Source organism: Excalfactoria chinensis, chromosome 3, assembly GCF_039878825.1.
Source record: "Excalfactoria chinensis isolate bCotChi1 chromosome 3, bCotChi1.hap2, whole genome shotgun sequence".
In the NCBI taxonomy this organism is placed as follows: Eukaryota; Metazoa; Chordata; class Aves; order Galliformes; family Phasianidae; genus Excalfactoria; species Excalfactoria chinensis.
In genome coordinates this window covers 89643526-89662786 of record NC_092827.1, presented here as the reverse complement: position 1 = coordinate 89662786, position 19261 = coordinate 89643526, and the positions used below count along the sequence as shown (strand labels likewise).

General features: G+C 47.2%; 2 protein-coding genes across 4 annotated transcripts in view; both read right to left on the bottom strand.

Moving 5' to 3' along the window:
• SOS1 (SOS Ras/Rac guanine nucleotide exchange factor 1) overlaps positions 1-13128 on the bottom strand; it is a 41958-nt gene extending 28830 nt beyond the window's left edge. The window contains exons 1-5 of the mRNA XM_072333067.1: positions 12879-13128; positions 5354-5479; positions 3165-3296; positions 2450-2614; positions 247-456 (exon numbers count right to left, since the gene is read on the bottom strand). Of these exons, the coding sequence (XP_072189168.1) occupies positions 247-456; positions 2450-2614; positions 3165-3296; positions 5354-5479; positions 12879-12965 (720 nt within the window). The 5' untranslated portion in view covers positions 12966-13128. The remainder of the gene's footprint in view (positions 1-246; positions 457-2449; positions 2615-3164; positions 3297-5353; positions 5480-12878) is intronic.
• Positions 13129-16196: 3068 nt separating this feature from the next.
• Positions 16197-19261, bottom strand: part of MAP4K3 (mitogen-activated protein kinase kinase kinase kinase 3) — a 76993-nt gene continuing 73928 nt past the window's right edge. For all 3 annotated transcript variants that reach the window (XM_072331519.1, XM_072331520.1, XM_072331521.1), the window contains one exon: positions 16197-17717. In XM_072331519.1, coding sequence (XP_072187620.1) covers positions 17630-17717 — 88 coding nt within the window. In that variant the 3' untranslated portion in view covers positions 16197-17629. The remainder of the gene's footprint in view (positions 17718-19261) is intronic.

Here is a 19261-nt window from a genome sequence, read left to right as displayed (position 1 = left end):
CATGGCAGAGAGCACTGACCAACCTTTAACTCGTCCTTCCTGCAAGTGAACACACAAAATTGAATGATTTCTTCTACAGAAAGATGTTTCCTCACAAGCATTTACAACTCACATTTCAGAACTCAAGGGAAGTGGTTTCTCTGCTATGGATGTGTTAAACTGGACAAGAGTTAAGTTGTATGAATCTAGTTAAGCATTTACAGATTATGTTATATACACACATATTTATTTAAACACAATACTTACATGAGATGAAAATAGTTTGGAGTTGGAGGCATATGGCTCTCTAAAGACTCTGATAATGAGATTAAGTTCCCTTATATATTGCCGAACTTCTGCCATAAATGACTTCACTAGGTCGTAATAGGTTTGCTCCCCTGAAGTGGAGGGCTCCTCGTCAGATAAAGTTAGTGCACTTAAATCTTCTACATCTTGATGGAACATATCCATTAACACCTAGGCAGCAAAGAGGGAGAAAGCCATAAAGTGACAGAACTTCTTTTCAAGATCTACCGGTAAGTTTTCAGAAAATAAAATTATTTCCACTAAAATCAAACTAACCGGCAGCAGTGTTTGTGCATACTGTTCTGCGATTGGTTGAGCATAATGAAAGCAACACACACTATTATGAATCTGCAAGTCAATATTTGCACTGCAACTTTCTGAAGAACCCCGTCACTCAGGCCAGTCTTGGCAGGTTTCAGAACGTGGTCCTAAAATCAATCACTGCTCTACAAGTCCTCTGAAGCACAGAGGTGTTAGCATTTAGTCACGTTCTGTAACACTGAATAAGCCTACACAGCCTAAGATTCTAAAAGATGCAATATTATGAAGAAGCATGTGCATTTCGGCTCTTCACCTTTGGCTTTAACAGAAACCCATTTGTGACTTTAACAAAGAACCCCGTTACCTGTGATGGATACCTGCCCACACAGCGTTTTGATTTGTCCTAACAGCTCCTCAGTTCTGCTGAATTGGAATCACTTAGAGAAGCACGAGCAGACAGTCAAATAAAAATAGCTTGCATTCTAATGCAGGTGACGGTTTTTTGTGTGCGGTTTTGTTTGCTCTGTGGTTTTGTTGTTGTTTTTTTCTTTTTTTACACAAAGTAGAATTTTTCAGATGGCCAGGTGGCACCAACAGAAGTGCGAAAGCATTTGGAAAAGAGACATAAGACGACAAACTTTTGGTTGTTTTGTTAAAAAAAGAAAAGCAGAGTGCACACACTGGCAGCAGGAACCTAAAGGTCCTTGATGTGGCTGGAAAAGAAAACATCATGGAAATACCTGCCAGTGGCTTATTCCACTGAGACAGTAAATCGACATGCCCACTTCAGAGCTCCCAAAAGCTTCTTCTGTGTATATATTAAAGAGACTTACTCCAATGTATGAGTGCACAATGCAGTTTCCCAATTAGCCTCTTCTGCTCATCACCCATTCCTGCCCAGGGTACAGAGACACGTGCAGCAACAGCATTGTTCCTATTCTATATTCAAGCACACGGCTCCAAACACTGCCGTAACAACCCAGGAGGGTGAATCCAAAAGTTAAGACCAAATGACCAAGACAACTGTCCTGACTAATAATTGACTCTTCACAGCCTCACAAAACCCCTTTCTTTCCTCTTGAGACGAAGATGGAAGCAAGATGGAAAAAAAAACCCAAGCATGAACAAAACAAAAGCATCCATTGAAGAAGAGGCAAACCCAACCAAAGATACTGATTACCATAGTCCTAGACAAAGCATCCACAGGACTGCAGCAATATGAGCGTCTCTCAAGACCCATCTGTTAAAGGACTAACTTCAGGCTTTGTTTTTTTTAAACAACGGAAAATTCAAGATGCTGGTGAGGTGGCCACAGAAACCAGAGTGCGAAGGCATCTGAAACACAATGGCCTGTTCTCCAGCACTGCTGGATCACTGCATAAAGAGGTAAATACTGCCTGAATCTAATGACTCTTCTGAAACCACAGGAAAGATGACCTGGTGATAAAGGTACGGATGCCTACAGAGAAACAGAGATGCCTACGTTGGTCTGTTTTTAACCACAGAAACACTGCAATACGGTCTTATTTTGGGAAAGTACCCATGCTTCAATTCAGCCTTCTTTTCTCCAAGATACAAAGAAGAAAAGCAGGACCCACTATTACTGCCAAGGAATGTGAAATGTTGAAGTCAGTGCTGCTTCACAGCTTTTAAAGCATTCACACATTGCTGGGATTAGGCAAGCAATATCAAAAGAGACACTTAACCGTAAATAAGCACAAGTAACAGATCTGTAACTCAATTAGCTTTTCAGTAGCTTTGTTGCATTACTGGAACAATATTTTACCGCAGCAATTTCTTCATTTAAAAGTACCACACTGCTTACTCAATAAGGAATAGATATTGTCCTCTTAAAATTCAACTTAAATGTTCCTTTAACATGAAAAACAAGAGTTAAGCTTACCTTATCAGCACACATTGCCACTTTAATATCTTGTTTTGTAATCTCATAATGCCTTATATTTCGTACGTAATTCCCAACCAATTTTAGTATGTCTGCAGAAATGTATTCTAATACTGCCACTATGTAAACAGACACTTGGTGGTCGATTTTGTAACCTAGAACCTCCTGAAAGGAAAAAAACAAAACAAAAAAACCACCAAACATTCCATGTTATTCAGGTGTTCAAATATACAATTTGTAACTGTAGCCTATGGTGCAAGTTTAAGACTCTACTTGACATTCACAACATACAGTCTATTTTAGCAATAGTAATGCAACAGTCTGTAGGCCAAGTAAACAAACAGCATCACTGTAGATGCTGCTCTATCAGCTACTTAGTGACCACAGCAAAGAACTGACCCAGAAGCCTTCCTTGAAAGCTAGTGCACTCTCTAGTGGATAAAGAAAGCCATGCGCTCATTTGCTACAAATCTGGTTAATATTTAGCATGACTCAAAAAACAATCAAGAACTTTCCAAAAATATCCTTAGATGTGTAAATAAAAGAATTATATGCAATTAACTGAACTGGAAACACTGAAAATTTAATTATATTGAAAGGAACACACGTCGTTGGGCTTTTTTTGTTTACATTTCAGGCAACAAACAGAAATCACACCAAACAAAGCTGTCAACTTCCAATTGCATTCCGAAAGCAAGACGACATCACAACTTACCTTCAATAAAGGATGGATTTTTTCTACGGGGAGAGATAACGGATTTCTTCGTTTTCGTTTCTCAATGGCAGACTGGGCATCAGCTATTGCCCACTTATCAATAGGATGGGGAAAGCTCTTCTGAACACGATCCTTAAATAAAAGAAAGAGAAGGACTAAAGGGTAAACACATTATCCCAGTGACCTTAGCAATTTTACTACATCATGAAATTGCTTTCCACTACTTAAAAGATAAATGTCTATTAATGTCAGTATTTTGACTATAAAAGCTGGAACTCCTATTGTTTGGGGCACATGCTCCACACTGAATTCATGATGCTGTACCAAACAACCATCAACAAAGAAAATCTAGTGCTTGACATTTGAGAAGCACCGGAATTAAGTTGACTCTGTATGCAGTTTCCTCACCAGACATATGCCTGATCATCCAGCATTTAAATACAGGACCGTGTTTCATCCTAGTGCTTAAACAAAGGTGTCAGAAATCTAACTGCTCCAGATAACTGCACATCCCATTTTTTCAGACCACTGTTCCCAATGACTGTTACAATTGCGAGCTCTGGCTTACGTAAATATGACCCCAATTTGAGCAACCATGAAACGAGGAAGATGAAATTTATGACCACTACAAAGGGCGAATTACACAAACAAAAAGTTTCCAAAAAACCATATGGGACAGATTACAGCTCTGTAAAGATAACAGCCAACTCTCTGAAGTACAGACTTCTATCTTTTTTTCCTTCCTTCATTATAACGCTTCTGCAAAAGGAAAACTGAGACGCTGTACAAAAAAACCCAACAACTCATCTGCTGTCTAACACCAAACCAATCCCCTAACACAGCTCAGACTGCTGACTGAAGAACGAAGGTCACCCGAGGGAAAAGCAAACGTGTATGACCATGTAATTAAAGACAGCATCATCACATATAAACACAAAGGGGGGAAAACTGAAATTGCTTGATCATCTTCAGTTCTTCTATTTCTCATCCTAAGGGCTCGATTGGACGATCATTAGGAATCTTAAAGCAATGCTCCATTTAATGCTGCGTTTTAAACAGCAGCAACAAAAACACTTGATGCAACCTCCCACAAACCTCCGCCGACCAGAAGAACATTGCAAAACAGGCCAGCCGTGAGAGGGGATCCTGACCACCACTGGGGAGTCAGCATTCAGAAAAGGAAGGATGAAATCTATGACCAGCTATTACGCAGTAAGACAGCTCACACTGACAGTTTTACTGGGCACTGAACAACAAGTTCAACCGATGGGAAAAACACCTCTTAGGTAACTCAGCAGGTTTTATGCTGATGGTTCTGCTCCATAAACATACAGAACTCGTGAATCTTGAGCTCTGAGACAGCTCGGTGGATTTTCTTCTAGGCTGTTAGCTCCTCAGCCCCCACATACCTGTCAGTGTGGTGCCTGCACTTCTCTTCTACGCTTCCCTCAGAAAGCAAGGAAGTTGCATCTTGTTTAGCAACCTAACACGGCACAGCCCCCAGGTGCTGGACACCAACGTGCTCACTACAAATGGAGTCTGCAGCACATCAGCAGTATTCAAACTACAGCCAAGCACAAAGGGCTACCAAGATATTCATGGGCTTAGGACATAACTAAATTGCTTGTATCTTAAATGAAGATAAGATACCTCTTCTCAAATATCAGACTGCAAATCTTTGACAAAAGAATTACAAGGAAAGACATTTCTATACAAAGAAGTGTTCTTCATCTCATTCTGACAAGTGATTGAATTATTCTAGTTCCAATTTCTGAGTGGGTACCAGCCAATATCAACAGGCTGAGAAAGCAGTGAGGTCTCAGACCACGCAAGTGTAGTGGGCATGCAGTACTGGGGAGAGTGAACGAAAGCCTTTTTAAAGGAACAAGTTAGCTTTTAGCTTCATGCTCAGAAGTTGTTCTTCCCAACTGCTACACAGTAACGTGGACCACAGATACAGTTTTACTGCACACCAAACCACAGAGGCAACTGATGGGAAAATCACCTGTTAGGTAACTCAGCAGAGGTTTCAAGCTGAAGGTTCTGTTACATAAACAAACAATTAGTACTTTTCCCTCTTATACCAAGTGTTTGCTTTTACACTGTGAGATCATTATTATATTAACTTTTCATACAGCAGCTCAAATTAAGTTGCAAGACGGAGATCAGATTTGTAATAAACACGGTACCTCTACATCCAGAAAACTTCTTGGCTGGGCTTGACACAACATATTCAGCAACTGGAGAATTAGCTCCTCCACGTACTGCAACGCATCTTCGGTAGAGGACAGTTTAGGATGGACTTGCACCTGAACCTGGACAAATGAGAACAACTTGTACGTTACTTTTGCTCTTCCCCAACCTTGCAAATATGACAGAAGGATGAGTAGAACTGCTCAGGAAACTCCATCGAGGAATGTGTGCTTTGCACCTTCGCTAAGGCACACCACACAGAACTGAAATGCTTACGCTTGATAGAAACACAAACTTCAAACATTTAAACACACCCAAACTGCTGCAATATTTAATATCAGAAACCTGATAGACTCTAGTTTAGAAGGCAGAACGGGAACACTTGAAGAAAGCTGGCATTCAGCAGCGTGAGGCTTTGGAAGTTCAGTCCCCACACATCTCCACGTATGTCACCAGTGTCTGCAGATTCTGCCCCGGGTAAACCCATGGAGGCACACTCCTGCTCGGCTCCCCCGAGGGGTCAGCTTACCCATGTATTTTTCCACATGGCCATTTAAACTTCCATAGCCAGTTTGCAGGCCAGCCTTTCGATGCATCTCTGCAGTGAACAGAAGCACGCTTTCAACCTGTTGGAAATTCAGGCGTGCAAAGCTCAGCACTCCAAGAGCCTAAAACCAACAGGTGGTTGAATCTCAGTCTGGTGGCAAATATTATGGCAGGGCAAGCTGGTTGCTGACTTTCGCAACACTTTTCAAGCTTTCATTTAATCATTTTACCATTCCCACTGCATTCAACTCAAAACGCCTCCAGATCTCCCAATCGCTGACAGAAGAGCAGAACCACCTTAAGCCAAAACCCGACAATTTGTCTCATCCAAATATTAAGCCCATGTCTGTACTCAAATTCTGCTGCCATAATTATTTAATTTCACAGCTGAGTTCTCATTCCTGTTTGCAGTCATAGCAAGAATTAAATGTTACAAAGTTCAAACACACGACAGCCTCAAATAGAAATCCACTTGCTCGCTGAGGCACTCATTAGTTGGAGCACTTCATGTCTAGGCACAGCTCCGCTGCTCACAGAGCTGCTACTGGGAATGAAACGTGGCTGATCGTTTAGCTTTTGCAGGTTGCACACCCTGATCCATTAAGTCTTAAAAAACACCTCCAACTTTACTGCTTTTTAACTTGAAAACATGGGCAGAAATAGAACAGGCGAAGCTCTCCCTGACCAAGGAAAGCATTTCCATTATGCCAGTGGTTTCCTTCTCCCAGTAACACACAGCGGGCACTGCCAGAGGCACCTGGGGAACAGCACGCCCAGCGGCCTCCAGCACGGCCTACAATTCAAGCACTGGTGCCTGTCACACCGTGCCATCCTGGGCCGGTCTCACATCACAAATTAAGAGAATTTTTTCTGCAAAGATCACTGGATCCAAGCTGCCTGCAAGACGTTCTCTTGTTCTAAGGCAGATCTGAACATATTCCCGTTAGGTTATCCCCACAGGTTACTACAGCATTCTGTGTTTTAGAAATACTAAATTACCAAGTCAACCAGGCGGTACAAATACATAATGTGATAAGCCTGAGTGATGAGAAATCACTCTGCTTTCCCCCTTGCTTAGAAAACAGATGGTAGACTTCAAACCCTTTCTGTCTGTCAATCTATAGGAATAAGAACAAACAAATACCACATCAGGCCATGACCTGAAACATTATCCATAGTCAGCCAAAGCAGAGTCAACAACGATAACCTACTCCTAGTTCAGGAGATAAAGTTCCAAACATTTTTTTCCTAAGCATGTATGTTTGGGGAGCAGTTACAACATTCTCCTTGAAGGCTGCCGTCTTCTGGCACCACTGAGCTGTGCCAGAGCAGAGCACAAGGTATTGTGGCTTGCCGGCACAGTTTATCTCTACTACAGAGACAGTAAGCGTTCAGCAATGAAGCTAAAGTGAGATTTAGTATCATTTAGGATTCAAAGTCGTACAGCCAAAAGCAAGGAAACAATCAGTCCAACAAGGAAAATGAAAGGAAAGCCAGGTGCACAAGGGGCACAAGGCCTGTCATCTGCAGCGCACCAAGGCTGGGCTCGGGCTGGCTGCAGCTGAGGGCTGTGATCACCATGTCCAGGAGTGTGACACAAGGCGGGCAAGAGGCAGGATTTGCTAAGAAGGCATGAAGTAAGAACACCTACTAGAGGCTCTGCCACACGGCCAGGTTCCAAAGAGGAGATCGCCCTGCTGGATAAGGGGAGGCTTCCATCCTCCTGAGAGGTGGCTCAGAGACAAAATTAGAACAAGCAGGCCGCCCCCCCCACCCAAAGACCCACCACAGGAGCACACCCGATAAACACAGAGAAACAACTTCTGAAGTGTAGCGATGTTTAGATAAGATTCTTATCTACGCATTTCACCTCTCCCTTCAATACTGGCAGAACCCACCCCTCCCTCCCACACGCACCAACACATCTATCTTGCGATAAGGGAAATTACCACAAGAACAGCCTAAAAACATCTCGTGACAAAAGCTTCAATTCTTTCAGATACCCCAACAAACCCCAGAGAGCCTGCACAAGTGAGAGCAGCTGGAAGCCCCTGCCTCCCCTGCTCAGCTGTAACTCAGTTCATCCCATTGCTCTTTTCTCTAACACAACAGTACTGAACCTGATCACAAGGTAACTCCAAACCAAGTCTGGGCTGCCATTCCACAGTTCATTCCGCCCTAAAGAGGTGCTTGACAGTGGGTGAGAAGGGAAGACTCGCACAGTAAGTTGGACAAACTATCACTAAACCAAGCTTCCTCTGCAACAATTTTCAGCTACCCCTTCCTCATGCCTCCAAGAGCAAAGGCCAAATGCATACCCAATGTGGAGCTGAAACATTTCAGCTTATAGCAAAAAACGCTTCATCATGCGCACGGTTGCCTAGAACTACAGAGAACGGCCTCCCACCACAAGCAGCAGAAGCTTCAGAAAGGTGCATAACAGAAGGGCACCATCCTAAGCTAAGTAATGAACCACAACAATCTACTGCTGGGTAGCGAACACTGCTTCCACAGCCGGGTGAGGCTGCCCATCTACTGTAGGCTGGCAAGAAGCATCAACCAGGCACCCACACGTGTTGAAGCACATGCAGCTTCCCTGCCAAGCAGGGGTACCACTGCACTGCCAGTCTCGTTTGGTGGCAGCTGAAGTGCTTGCAAGGAAGCAGCTGAAGGAAAAACACTGTATTCAACAGGGCATCCTGTTAACAAAATGGAAGAAGAAGCTGCAATAAGAAGGCAGACTTCAGAAGAAAGAAAAGAGAGAGCTATTACCTTTCCCTGCCCACTTAGATAGCAAATATTCTACTGCCATTGGAGGGGAATCTATGATTTTCCTTGCACTATCACACAGTGGAAAGAGGCAAGGCCTCTGGCACTTCTCCCAAATCAAAGACCAAGCTGTTTTCCAAAACACAGGGTGAGACTCAACTGATTGAAAGCATTTTTCCGAGCCTTCAAAATACGAAGAGTAGAAGCGGAAAATACAGACCCTGGCAGATAGACTATTATTAGAAGCAATTTGGTTACAGAGCACGCTTTTTCTTTTCCCCCCACTTCGATTGCTTTTAAAGTCTCAACAACTATTACAACTCTGATTTCCACTGAAGCAGCTTTTGTTAATATTCCCTCAATGACACAACTACTGACAAGCAGCTGCTTAGCACCAAAATGCTCCAGGATCAGATATTTTAGGGACAGATAGTGTGACCGAGTGTCCTCATAGAGCAAACGCTCCACAAAGCCTGTGTTTTTCTTCTCATACTCTGCCAACAGTCAGCAATCCTGCCCACCTGCTGTTGTTACCTTGATCGGTTAATTCGGTAAACTAAACCAAGCACGGGGGTCTTAAATCCACACTTCGGGACCTTAACTTTACCCTGCACAGCCATCCAGAGCACAGAGAATCCAAAGCTGTGGAGAATTACTCACGCCCTACTTCTGCAGCGAAGCACTGCCAACAAGAGCTACCACCATTCTGAGCGACAAGCAGCAACTGGGCTGCCATCAGTTGGAAGAACGGGGTAATTAAGAGTCAGGTAAAGATGCTGTCAGCCACAGCTTCCCAAGCGCTCTTTACTCACTTCAGGAACTCTGCTCGTCTCTCTTGCTCTATGAAAGGTACAGAAGATTGACTATGCAACACGCTGAACACGTGCAAGCTCGCTGCCTACAACACTTCCCTGAGCTGAAGCAGCAAATCCTCCTCATCTGTTAAACCACTTCAATCCAATCATGTTGACCACAATGAATTCCAGCGGCGTCCCTCGTTAACTGCTCCACAGATTCAGAGCAACGCCAGGTACTCAAGCAGTGGAGTATCTGCGTGGTAAGAAAGTTCTACTATTTCTCTAAATAATCAAATTGTTTAATTATCAGGAAGGGCGACACTTCCTATGATAAAACCAACACATCATGGGCATGCAGACCGATTCCTACTGCACAAGCAAGATGAAGCCACAAGGCCGTTCAAGATCCAAAAAGGATGACGATCAGAATGAAGCGTGCAAGTTCACTAGCAAAGGAACACCAGCTGAAGAGGCATCACTTGGCAGGCATCCCTTCTGAATCTGCCTTGCACAGTGCATCAAAATCCACAGGTCTCTGTCTCCAGCCAGCCAAGAGCTCTGGTGTTTTGTATGCCTTGAATCTTCCATCTTCATCCTCAGCACCTCACCTGTCCACCTCTACAACTTCTATTGCAAACACCAGCTGCTATTCTTACTTCCTTTTCTTGAAGCTTATCGTCAGGGTTGCTGTCTTTTGTCAGCAACCGAGGGCCTCTGAAACACTTTGTCTTCTGATGCTTCAAAATAATAGTGACCAGGCAGAGAAGCATCTCACTGCACATCATTTCCCTCCTAATTGAGTGCACTGAAGTCTATCTTGACAGGATCTGAAGGAGAATGGGAAGAAAAGGGATTACATTATGATCTGAATGGTACAAAAGCTGCTTTTTCTCAAATGCAGCTGTTGAATGCAAAGACAGCGCAGCACAGACTCCATTGTTAAGGCCCATGTCCAATGAAATACATGGCATATGCTTGTAAGACTCCATTGATGTAAGAAGCAATTTATACTTACTACATGCTCGCTTTTGTTAACAAAAAACACAAAATAAGTCATTGGGAAAGAGCGAACCCTTTGCAATTACTCAGCAATACCTATATTTCAGGAAGTGATTCTAGGGGTGCTGTTCGAGCTCCACATTACAAGCCAAAGTGTATTTACAAAAGAGTAATGGCAGCCTTCCCCAACAGCTGGGAATGCAGCATGCTGGTATATGTGCTTCAACGTCAAACACCGTTCTCCTAATCAGCAATGGTAATTCAACGGAGGTCTTCCCAAGTCTCACTTCCAGCTATGCAGAAGAATGCAACGATCCTGTTTGGGCACCCAGCAGGTTTCAAGGAGGAATTTAGAAACATGACCCTCTAGCCAAGAGCAGGCAGCAGAGCATGGTTAGCTCACTGGAGGCAAGAAGGGAAAATCCTCCTTGGTTCATGACAGGATGCACATCAGCACCTGATAACCTGACCGCAGAGAGCACGTGCTCCAGCAATTCAGCAAAGGCACACAGTGCTCTCCCTCTGGGAAGGTTCTGCCCTTTGGTCTTGCTGGCATTCGCTGCCACATTCTCTGTTTGACTGGTCCCACACACAGACTCCAGAAGCGAGTTGCTCTGGGCGGCAGAGCACGGGGACACTGCCCCTCAACTACCCACTGCAGGGCTGCACCTGTCACCTGAGAGACAACAGACAGCTGTCAGAGCAAGCACACCGCAGCTCTCCTGGTTGCAGCTGATACTTCGGACAGGTTTGCTACTTTATGAGGCCATTATCGGGACTAAGCACATTAGACAAGATAACTTGTACCCATTTAAGTTAGTAAAATACTCCGTTTGGCTTATTAATTAATGAAAAAGCTAGTAAGACAACAGCTGTATGTTCTCATCTGTCATTTGCTTTTCCTGTAACTCAAGGAAGGTGACAATACGGATGGGTCCTTTATTTCTGTATTTACAGGGACAGGAGCAGGAAGCAGCAGAGGACTACACTTCTGGAGCACGCTGGGCAACAGCACGAGAGAAGATAAGAAACAGGTGTAAACCTCATGAAAGCAGAGGTTCAAAGCACTAACATCTGCTCGACAGTCACACATCTGAGCATCAGAACTAACTCCACCTCACCCCAGCTGCCCCACTACCCACAGAGAACACCACACCATGAACCCAAGACAACTGTACCTCATGGGCCAAGCTGGCACCCTTGGAAGCTTATCTCCATAGGCTGCTGTTTGTGACCTCTGACCCTTCTTCCTTTCACCTAAGCAATTCATCCCGCTCCTCCAGCGAGCGTTCTTGATCCAACGTGTCCCTGGCAATGCCTTTTGCCCGTCAGGATGAGATTGTGCATTCCCAACACAAAGAATAATTCCAGGCTAAATTTTGCCTTGAGATCCTCACTTTGCATCCTTCTCCTTCTCAAGCCTTGCTCCAAGTCTGACAAACCGTTATGCCTCAGGATGCCCAGGTCAGGCTCACTCTGGAAGGTGCTTGGAGCTCCAGCCCCCAGCCGGTGGCCATCCACACACACAGAGTGCAGCAAGAAGCTGTGAGCCATGTAGCCTGCTCGGCTGTCTGCTTCCAAAGAAGTGACTACCAAGAAGGACGGAAGCACAAGCACAGCATGCTACCGAGATGACAAGCGAGCAGACTTCCAATAACCAGATGGGGCCAAAGTCTTGGAGAGCTCAAAAAGCAGGCCCAACAAACAGGGCAACATGTCACAAGAGAAAACTGGGAAGAAATGCTGCACTGGAACGACTGCAGAGCTTGAGACCTCCAAACCGCCATGGGGAACGAGAGGTCATCCAGCCCTATGAGCAGGTCCTTCACCCAACGGCTGCCGTTCATTGCTATGGACACGCACAGCCATAAGACAACACTGCTGTGCACCCAAGGAGCAGCACCCTGCCGGCAACCCGAGGCCGGTCCGGGCAGCAGCGTCAGACACCCCCGTTTCTCACGTCCTGCACTTCCCGGGCCCGGCTGCAGGAGGACGGAGGAGCGCTCACCGTTCCTCCCCTCTTCCACACGACGTCCGTCCGTGCCTGTCAGCTCCACCATCCCGAGGATGACGGCGTCCTCCCGGATCGCCTCGGCAGGGAGACGTCGGCGCTCGGTCCGGCTCAACCCGGGGCCGTTAAGCCCAAGCTCCGCCGAGCCGCAGCTCCCCGCGCTCCCTCCCGCAGCGCCCGGGCCGCGCCGTTCGTTCAGGACACCCGGCCCGCTCCGTGTCCGCAGCCCCGGCTGTCACCGCGTCGCCGGGCCCGGCCGGGCGCGCTCCCCGGGCCGCTTCCGGAGCGGGAGAGCGGAGAGGCCGGGCCGCTTACCCCCCCTACCCCCCGCTGCAGGCGGCACGGAGAAAGGCCCGGTGCGGCCGGCAGGGCCGAGCGCCGCTCCCACTTCCCCCTCACCTTCTTCAGGGCGGGCACCAGCAGCCCCCGCCACTTGGGCGCGTTCTCCTCGCTGAAGAACTCGTAGAGCAGCGGCTGCGCCTGCATGGTGCCGCCGGGCCCGGCCCGCTCGGGGCGGCGGGCAGGGCAGGGCGGGCCGGGCTCGGCGCGGAGGAAGGCCGCGGCGGGAGGGCCGGGCGGCCCCTCACCAGGAGGCCCGGCGGCCCCCCGCCGCCGCCGCCGCCGGCAGGCCCGCAGCGGCGGGGGGAGGCGGCGGCTGCCGCATTCCCCGCCCGGCTCTCGGTGGTCGCCCCGCGGCGCCGCGGAAGGTGTGGGGGCGGCGGGCGCGGGGTCACGCGGCGCGGCGCGCGGGCCGCGAGGGGCGGGGTCGGGCGCCCGGAGCGCGAGCGCCGCCGCCTCCCCGCTCTCCAAAGCTCCCCGTCCTCACCCGCACGGTCGGCGGCCGCGGAGCATGCGCGCCGCCGGCCCGCCCCGCGCCTGCGCAGCGGCGACGCCGCCGCCGCGGCCCTCCCGCACGGCGGAGGTGACCTCACGCCGCCGCTCCTCCCGCGCGCCGCCTCGGGGCTACGACCGGCCCGGGACGGAGAGGGCGGCGCGAATGGCTGCGGGGACCGGTTATCCACGAGCGGGTGTGGAGGAGAGAGAATCCCTCACCTCTATAGAGCCACACAGTCGGACTGACCTGTCGCAGCCGGAACGGCACGTCGGTCTTTAGCATCCTGTCCGACCCGAGCCATTATCGTTCTGGCACACACGGGGATCACCGGGTCCAACGCCCGGCTCTGCGCAGCACCACCCGAACCCGCTGCCTTAGAGCGTTAAGCTCTAAGCTCCAGCATCAGGGCTACGGCTGCCCTCCGCAGCCTGTTCTGCGCCCACCGCCCTCTGGTGCAGACCCTGCCCTGACCCGCAGCGCCCCTCCCCACACAGCTCCGTGCCGTTCCCTGCCGCTGTCACACCGCAGAGCTCAGCGCTGCCCCGTGAGGAGCCGCAGCCGCCATCAGGCCTCCCCTCAGCTCCTCTGCGCTGAGCAAACCCGGCGGCCTCAGCCGCTCCTCACACACCTTTGGCCTGCAGGACCTTCTCCGTCCTTGCAGCTTTCCTTTGGACACTGTTTTGTTCACCAACCAGAACCCCACGATCTCTATCAGCACAGCTGCTCTCCAGCCTCTCATCCTCCATTCTGCACACAGACCCAGGGCTGCCCAATGCAGCTGCAGAATCCAGCACTTGCTCTCACTCAATTCACGCGGTTGGTGACTGCCCGGCCCTCTCATTTGTCATGATATTTCTGTAAGGCCTCTCTGCCCTCAAGGAAAGAAGCAGCTCCTCCTCATTTAATGCTGTCTGCAGATTTGCTTATTGTACATTCAAGTTTAATCTGCTTCAGAGGGAACCACGCTGGGGGGAAGCAGTCCCCGGCCCCTCTCTCAGCCAAGCGCCTACATGCTGACTGCTTGCTCTGGCCCCAGGCCATGCTTCTTGAGTGGCTCACGGAGATGCAGGCAGGAGATGGCGCCTGCCTCTGGGTATCTGCTGGCAGCTTGAGACCGTGGGCAGCATTACTGCTCCTGGGGAAGCTCTGTTGCCTGTCCTTAGAAAGACACGGGCACCTCCTGTGGGCTGAGGTCAGGGATAAATAAACACCCTGTTCAAGCAGCACAAGAACAGCTTGAGGAGTGTGGGGGTGAAACGGCCAAGAAAAGCACAGCCGTAACACAAATGATGCTCCCTCTTTGTGGGGCCTGGCAAGGATGCTGGAAATCATCATGCCCTGTTAGGAAAAACGGGGAGCTTGCGGACCAGAGAAGCCAGCCTGCTCATAGGGAAGGTGAGAAGTGTGAAACCTCTGCACGTTGCTGGAAGGATCGTTTGGGACCAGCTTCCTGGATGGGAGGAGAGTGCGGTACCCACACCGAGCGCTTGGGCAGACCACTGAGCCTCTCTTTTTTCGAGGGCCAAGCTCTGAGGACAGGAGATGGTCCCCAGACACTGAGCAGCACTTCAGCAATGGATGGGGCTACTCAGAAAGAACTGCCTTTACCCCACAGCTCTGCCTCAGGTGCTTTTCCTCCAGCCAGACACTGCTGTCTGAAGGAGTCAGACTTGTGCTTTGAACACTCTGGGACCGAGATGAAAGAAGGGAATTTTTGCCTCTCGGAGGTGGCTGCTTGGCCCAGCAGGCTGCCTGTAAGTTCAGGGTTGCCATCTCAGCATCTCACAGTCTGCCATATGGTGAAACATCAGTCTGTCAGCATTTTAATGCTGCTATCAAATAGGTGCAACACTGGGTGTAAAATTACACTTGTGCTTTGCTCACAAGCTCTTCTAGTTGGAGAGGCTGCTGTCCAAAATAGTGTACCATGCTGTCATGACCCAGGTTGTCGCCGTCAGGCTGGGGGTTCTGGCCCAGCATTCCTTTCCGCAAAGGACCTGAACAGCCCCTCTTCTTTGTTATCCTGAAGAAGCTCCATTTGAACGGGGATCCAGCCTTAGCTCTTGTTCCAAGCTAAAAAGCAGTACAGGGAAGGCAAGCTGTCTTGGCTGTAAAAATAAACTTGAGACAATCACATCTCAGCACACGCCATCTCTCCTTCCTCTTTTCCTGCCTTCCTTAAGTTTGGCAAGCAATTGCAGCTGCACAATTCTCAGGGTGCATCTTTCTACCAGAAGCGCTCAGCAGCCTCCCCAAGCTCCTAGTGCTTGCTGTTCAGCAGCGGCCCAGAAGCCCAAACAGCGAGCTACTGGGCCCCCAGCTGCTACAGAAACCTAAGAGGAAGAAGCATTCTCGCACATCAGCTATATGTATTTGGTTAGAAGGCTGTTACTTTTTGCACATTGAAGTGAGGAATAGCCCACTGGGCGGGGTGGAAATCCCCCTTGGGCAGCAGCAATGTAAGTGAAACACCCAGAACTTCTTTCCTTTTTCTGAGAATTCAGCTTCTCCGCACCATGGCTCGTTACCACCTCCTCTCCCACAGGGCGGATTTGAGGTTCAATGCAAGGGAGGAGATGTGGCCAGCAGATCCAAGAAGCTACAGGCATCATACAAACAAATAAACCAACCAACAAGAAACAGCCCAGCAGAAAAGATTAAAATAAAAACCAAGTTTTGCAAGCAAGAGAGCTGCACTTGATAGAGGGGAAGGTCAAGTCTCTTTGAAGAAGAAATTACACAAGCCAGAGTTTGGAAGGACATGTCCAAAATGCGCATATCCATCGCCTAGGGGACATAGGAGGGTAACGCTGCCTACACTACTCTGAATCCAGTGGAGTTCCAGCAGTCTGACCTTTCATACATTCAGAAACGCCCAGTTTCCGTGTTTGGCACAAACATTTAATAGCAGAATTCAAGACTCGGTTTGTTCCATCAGCGGATTTCAGCCTTACGTGGAAATTAGTGCATGTGGTAATCTACTTGTACAACAACATGTTAAAAAAAGTTTATTTTACATTATATACATTAGAGAACATATTTCAAAGCATTACCAATCACAACAATAATGCAGGCCATAAATCACTTTAAATTTAGTTTGGCTTTAGTGTATATTATCACAATAAAATATAAAAGAACATATACAAAAAAGGAGTCAAATGTGTGCATCTTGCTAAAACTTGGCATTTACATACTCCATTGGAAAACAGCAATCAAAAATACTTCCGATCAAAAGTAAGTTCCTGTGATGCGTAGTAACCATTGTATTGTTTGAATGAGGTAGTAACTAAATTATTTTGGCCATGTGTTAACATCCTAAAATCAAAGAAAAGTGTGAAAATAGTTATAAGGCCAAAAAAAAAACCAAAAAGAAAGTCAAAATGACATCGTCTGCAGCCACTTCCACAACGTGGAACGATGCTGCTTTTTCGCCGTGATATGAAACTATGTAGTAAGACAAACAGCAATACTCATTTGTTTTTTATCACTGTATATGCTAGTAATTCAAACACCTATTGCAGTGTTACAGCAAGGTACCACTATTCTGGGACTGACACCCAGCCAGAAAGTCTTGTTTTCAAGCACGGAGAAGTAATCGTCGAGAGAGTTCTAATTAAATATAAAACACAGGTGTCTAACTGCTCTGTCCCACAAAGAAAACTACCCGCGTAAACAAAACCAAAGGGGAACTCTGAAGCCCAAGTCATATCCACAAAGTCACAGCTTACCTTTGTGACTGAATACATCACATCTCAATATGTTGTGCAAACATGAACACCAGTGTGTTGCATCAAAATTAAAACAAGATTGTAATCTGATTACAGCCTTGGCTACCATTTCTAAAAGTTAAATTTATTTGTATTAGTAAATTACATATAATAAAATACAATAGTGTCGTTAAATGTACTATGTCTGTTCCTAGCATCCCACTTTATAATAAACACATGACAAATCCTTAAAATAGTACCCCGGTTTCATTGTTGCATCCTCAGTGACTTTTACATCTGTACAGGTAAGACACTTGTACTCAACAGGAGGACCACTATCTACAGAAAGTCAGTGTAGGTCTTCACCGAGAAGTTGCACTGAAACATACTGCGTATGTACAAAGATTACATAACAGTAAATCAAGCACTTTCGTGGCACCTTAATGCTTGTGTGTCCATACCACAAACAATTCTCGCCTTCCTCTCATGCCGTAATAAATTATAAAGTAACTGAAGTCAGGTTACTGCAGCTCTTGTGCAATTTCAGCCAGCCGTGAGTGCCGCTGCAGGAGTGCTGTCTCGTCGAGGTGAGCTGCTGCACACCATTCTCAGTAACTGTTCTCATGCCCGGCTAGGATATACAGATTGCTGTTGGCTGTTGGGTTATCTGTCGGTCTGCTTTCCAGCACCACCACCCTAAAATGAAAACAAAACAACCACAAAGTCAAACCGTAAACACTCTTTCTCAGGGTGCCCATTTGAGCAGCACTCATTTCTCTTTCCCTGGAGGCCCGTCATCCAAAACTCACACCAAAGCACCACTCCCTGCTGCCTGCGCTTGTGCTCCCTTGGAGCTTTGCAAAGCTCAACCCCTAAACAGGCTGTTGTTAGTCTGTTCTTTGCTTATGGACATGGCAGATGACCAAAGCCCACTCTTCTGCAAGCACTTCCAGCCCTTCCCTGAGCTGACAGCAAATGACTGGAAGTCACTAAATTCACAGAAGCTTCTTCCAGCTCTGAAAGTCCCAGAGACACAAAAAGAACATAAGCCAACAGAGTCCTCAAAAGCAGCATAATTACATGCAGATCTGTACTACCGGGGATGTCCTGCAGTAGACCATTCTCTTAAAGGAGAGAAATCAGCAATCACAGCTTGGTTTCACAAACTGTGAGATGTTGAATCAGGCAAGAACTGCTAAAACTGCTGAACAAACCAGGGTGTTCATGACTCAATTCTTCTCCAGAATGAGATGACTGTGAGAAAAACCTCCATTTACTGAGAGTTCATCCAAGAAAACACAGCTTACTTCAGAACAAATGCTCTGCTCAGCATGCCCCACGAGGCATTCCTGCTCACCGGGAGAAAACATGCAAGCTTTTATCATACTGATACAAGATTTTTTCACTTCTCAGAACCCCACTTCCAATGAACTGCTAAAGAGAGAGATGTGCTGCTGGAAAAGGTTTCACAACCCAAGCAGAAGATATGAGACTTGCAATAAAAAATGACGTCTGAAAAATCTGGAATTAAGAGTTTACTGCAGCACAAAGCCTTTAAACATCATCTCAGACTTGGGAGACTACCAGTCTAAGATGGAAATAGATGGAACAGTATTTATGAAGGCATTTTTCTCCAAGGCAATGATTTGCAATGTCATGTTCCTTTCTGAAGTCAGACTTGTTTTTAATTTAAGCTATGCTGTCTCCTAACAACAAAGAGAAATGACATAGTAAAGCTGAGCTCCGTGCACATCTCACTGGCACCAGGAGAGTAAAACCCTCAGGTCAGAGATGAGTGATGCTTACAATTACTCACTACCAGAGACCTATCAGGTATTGCACATAAGGCAGAACCCTCAACCCCCAGACAACAAAAACTGCCACGAGGTTGCTAGTTGACAAAGCCACAGCACCATTCAATGCCGTTGGTATTACAGGTAATTATAGGGCTGTGCATCAAGCTTGGGCAAGCAGCGTACGGGGAAAAGCTCTGGTTGCTGTGGAGTTTATTGGTAGTTCCAAAATGGTAGAAGAGAGCGAGTTTCCTGCAGGTAGCCTAAGACAGAGACAATTCCTAAAAACTGAAGTCTATCTTTGTACTACACATGAACATGCTGCTGGTGAAACTGTCCTGTCAGCACTCACTCTCCAGAGACAAAACATACGCTGCTTTCGTAGCTGCTGAAGTGAAGTACCAAGTTTGACAGCAGGGAGAAAAAAACCTGAGGAAGCCAACAACA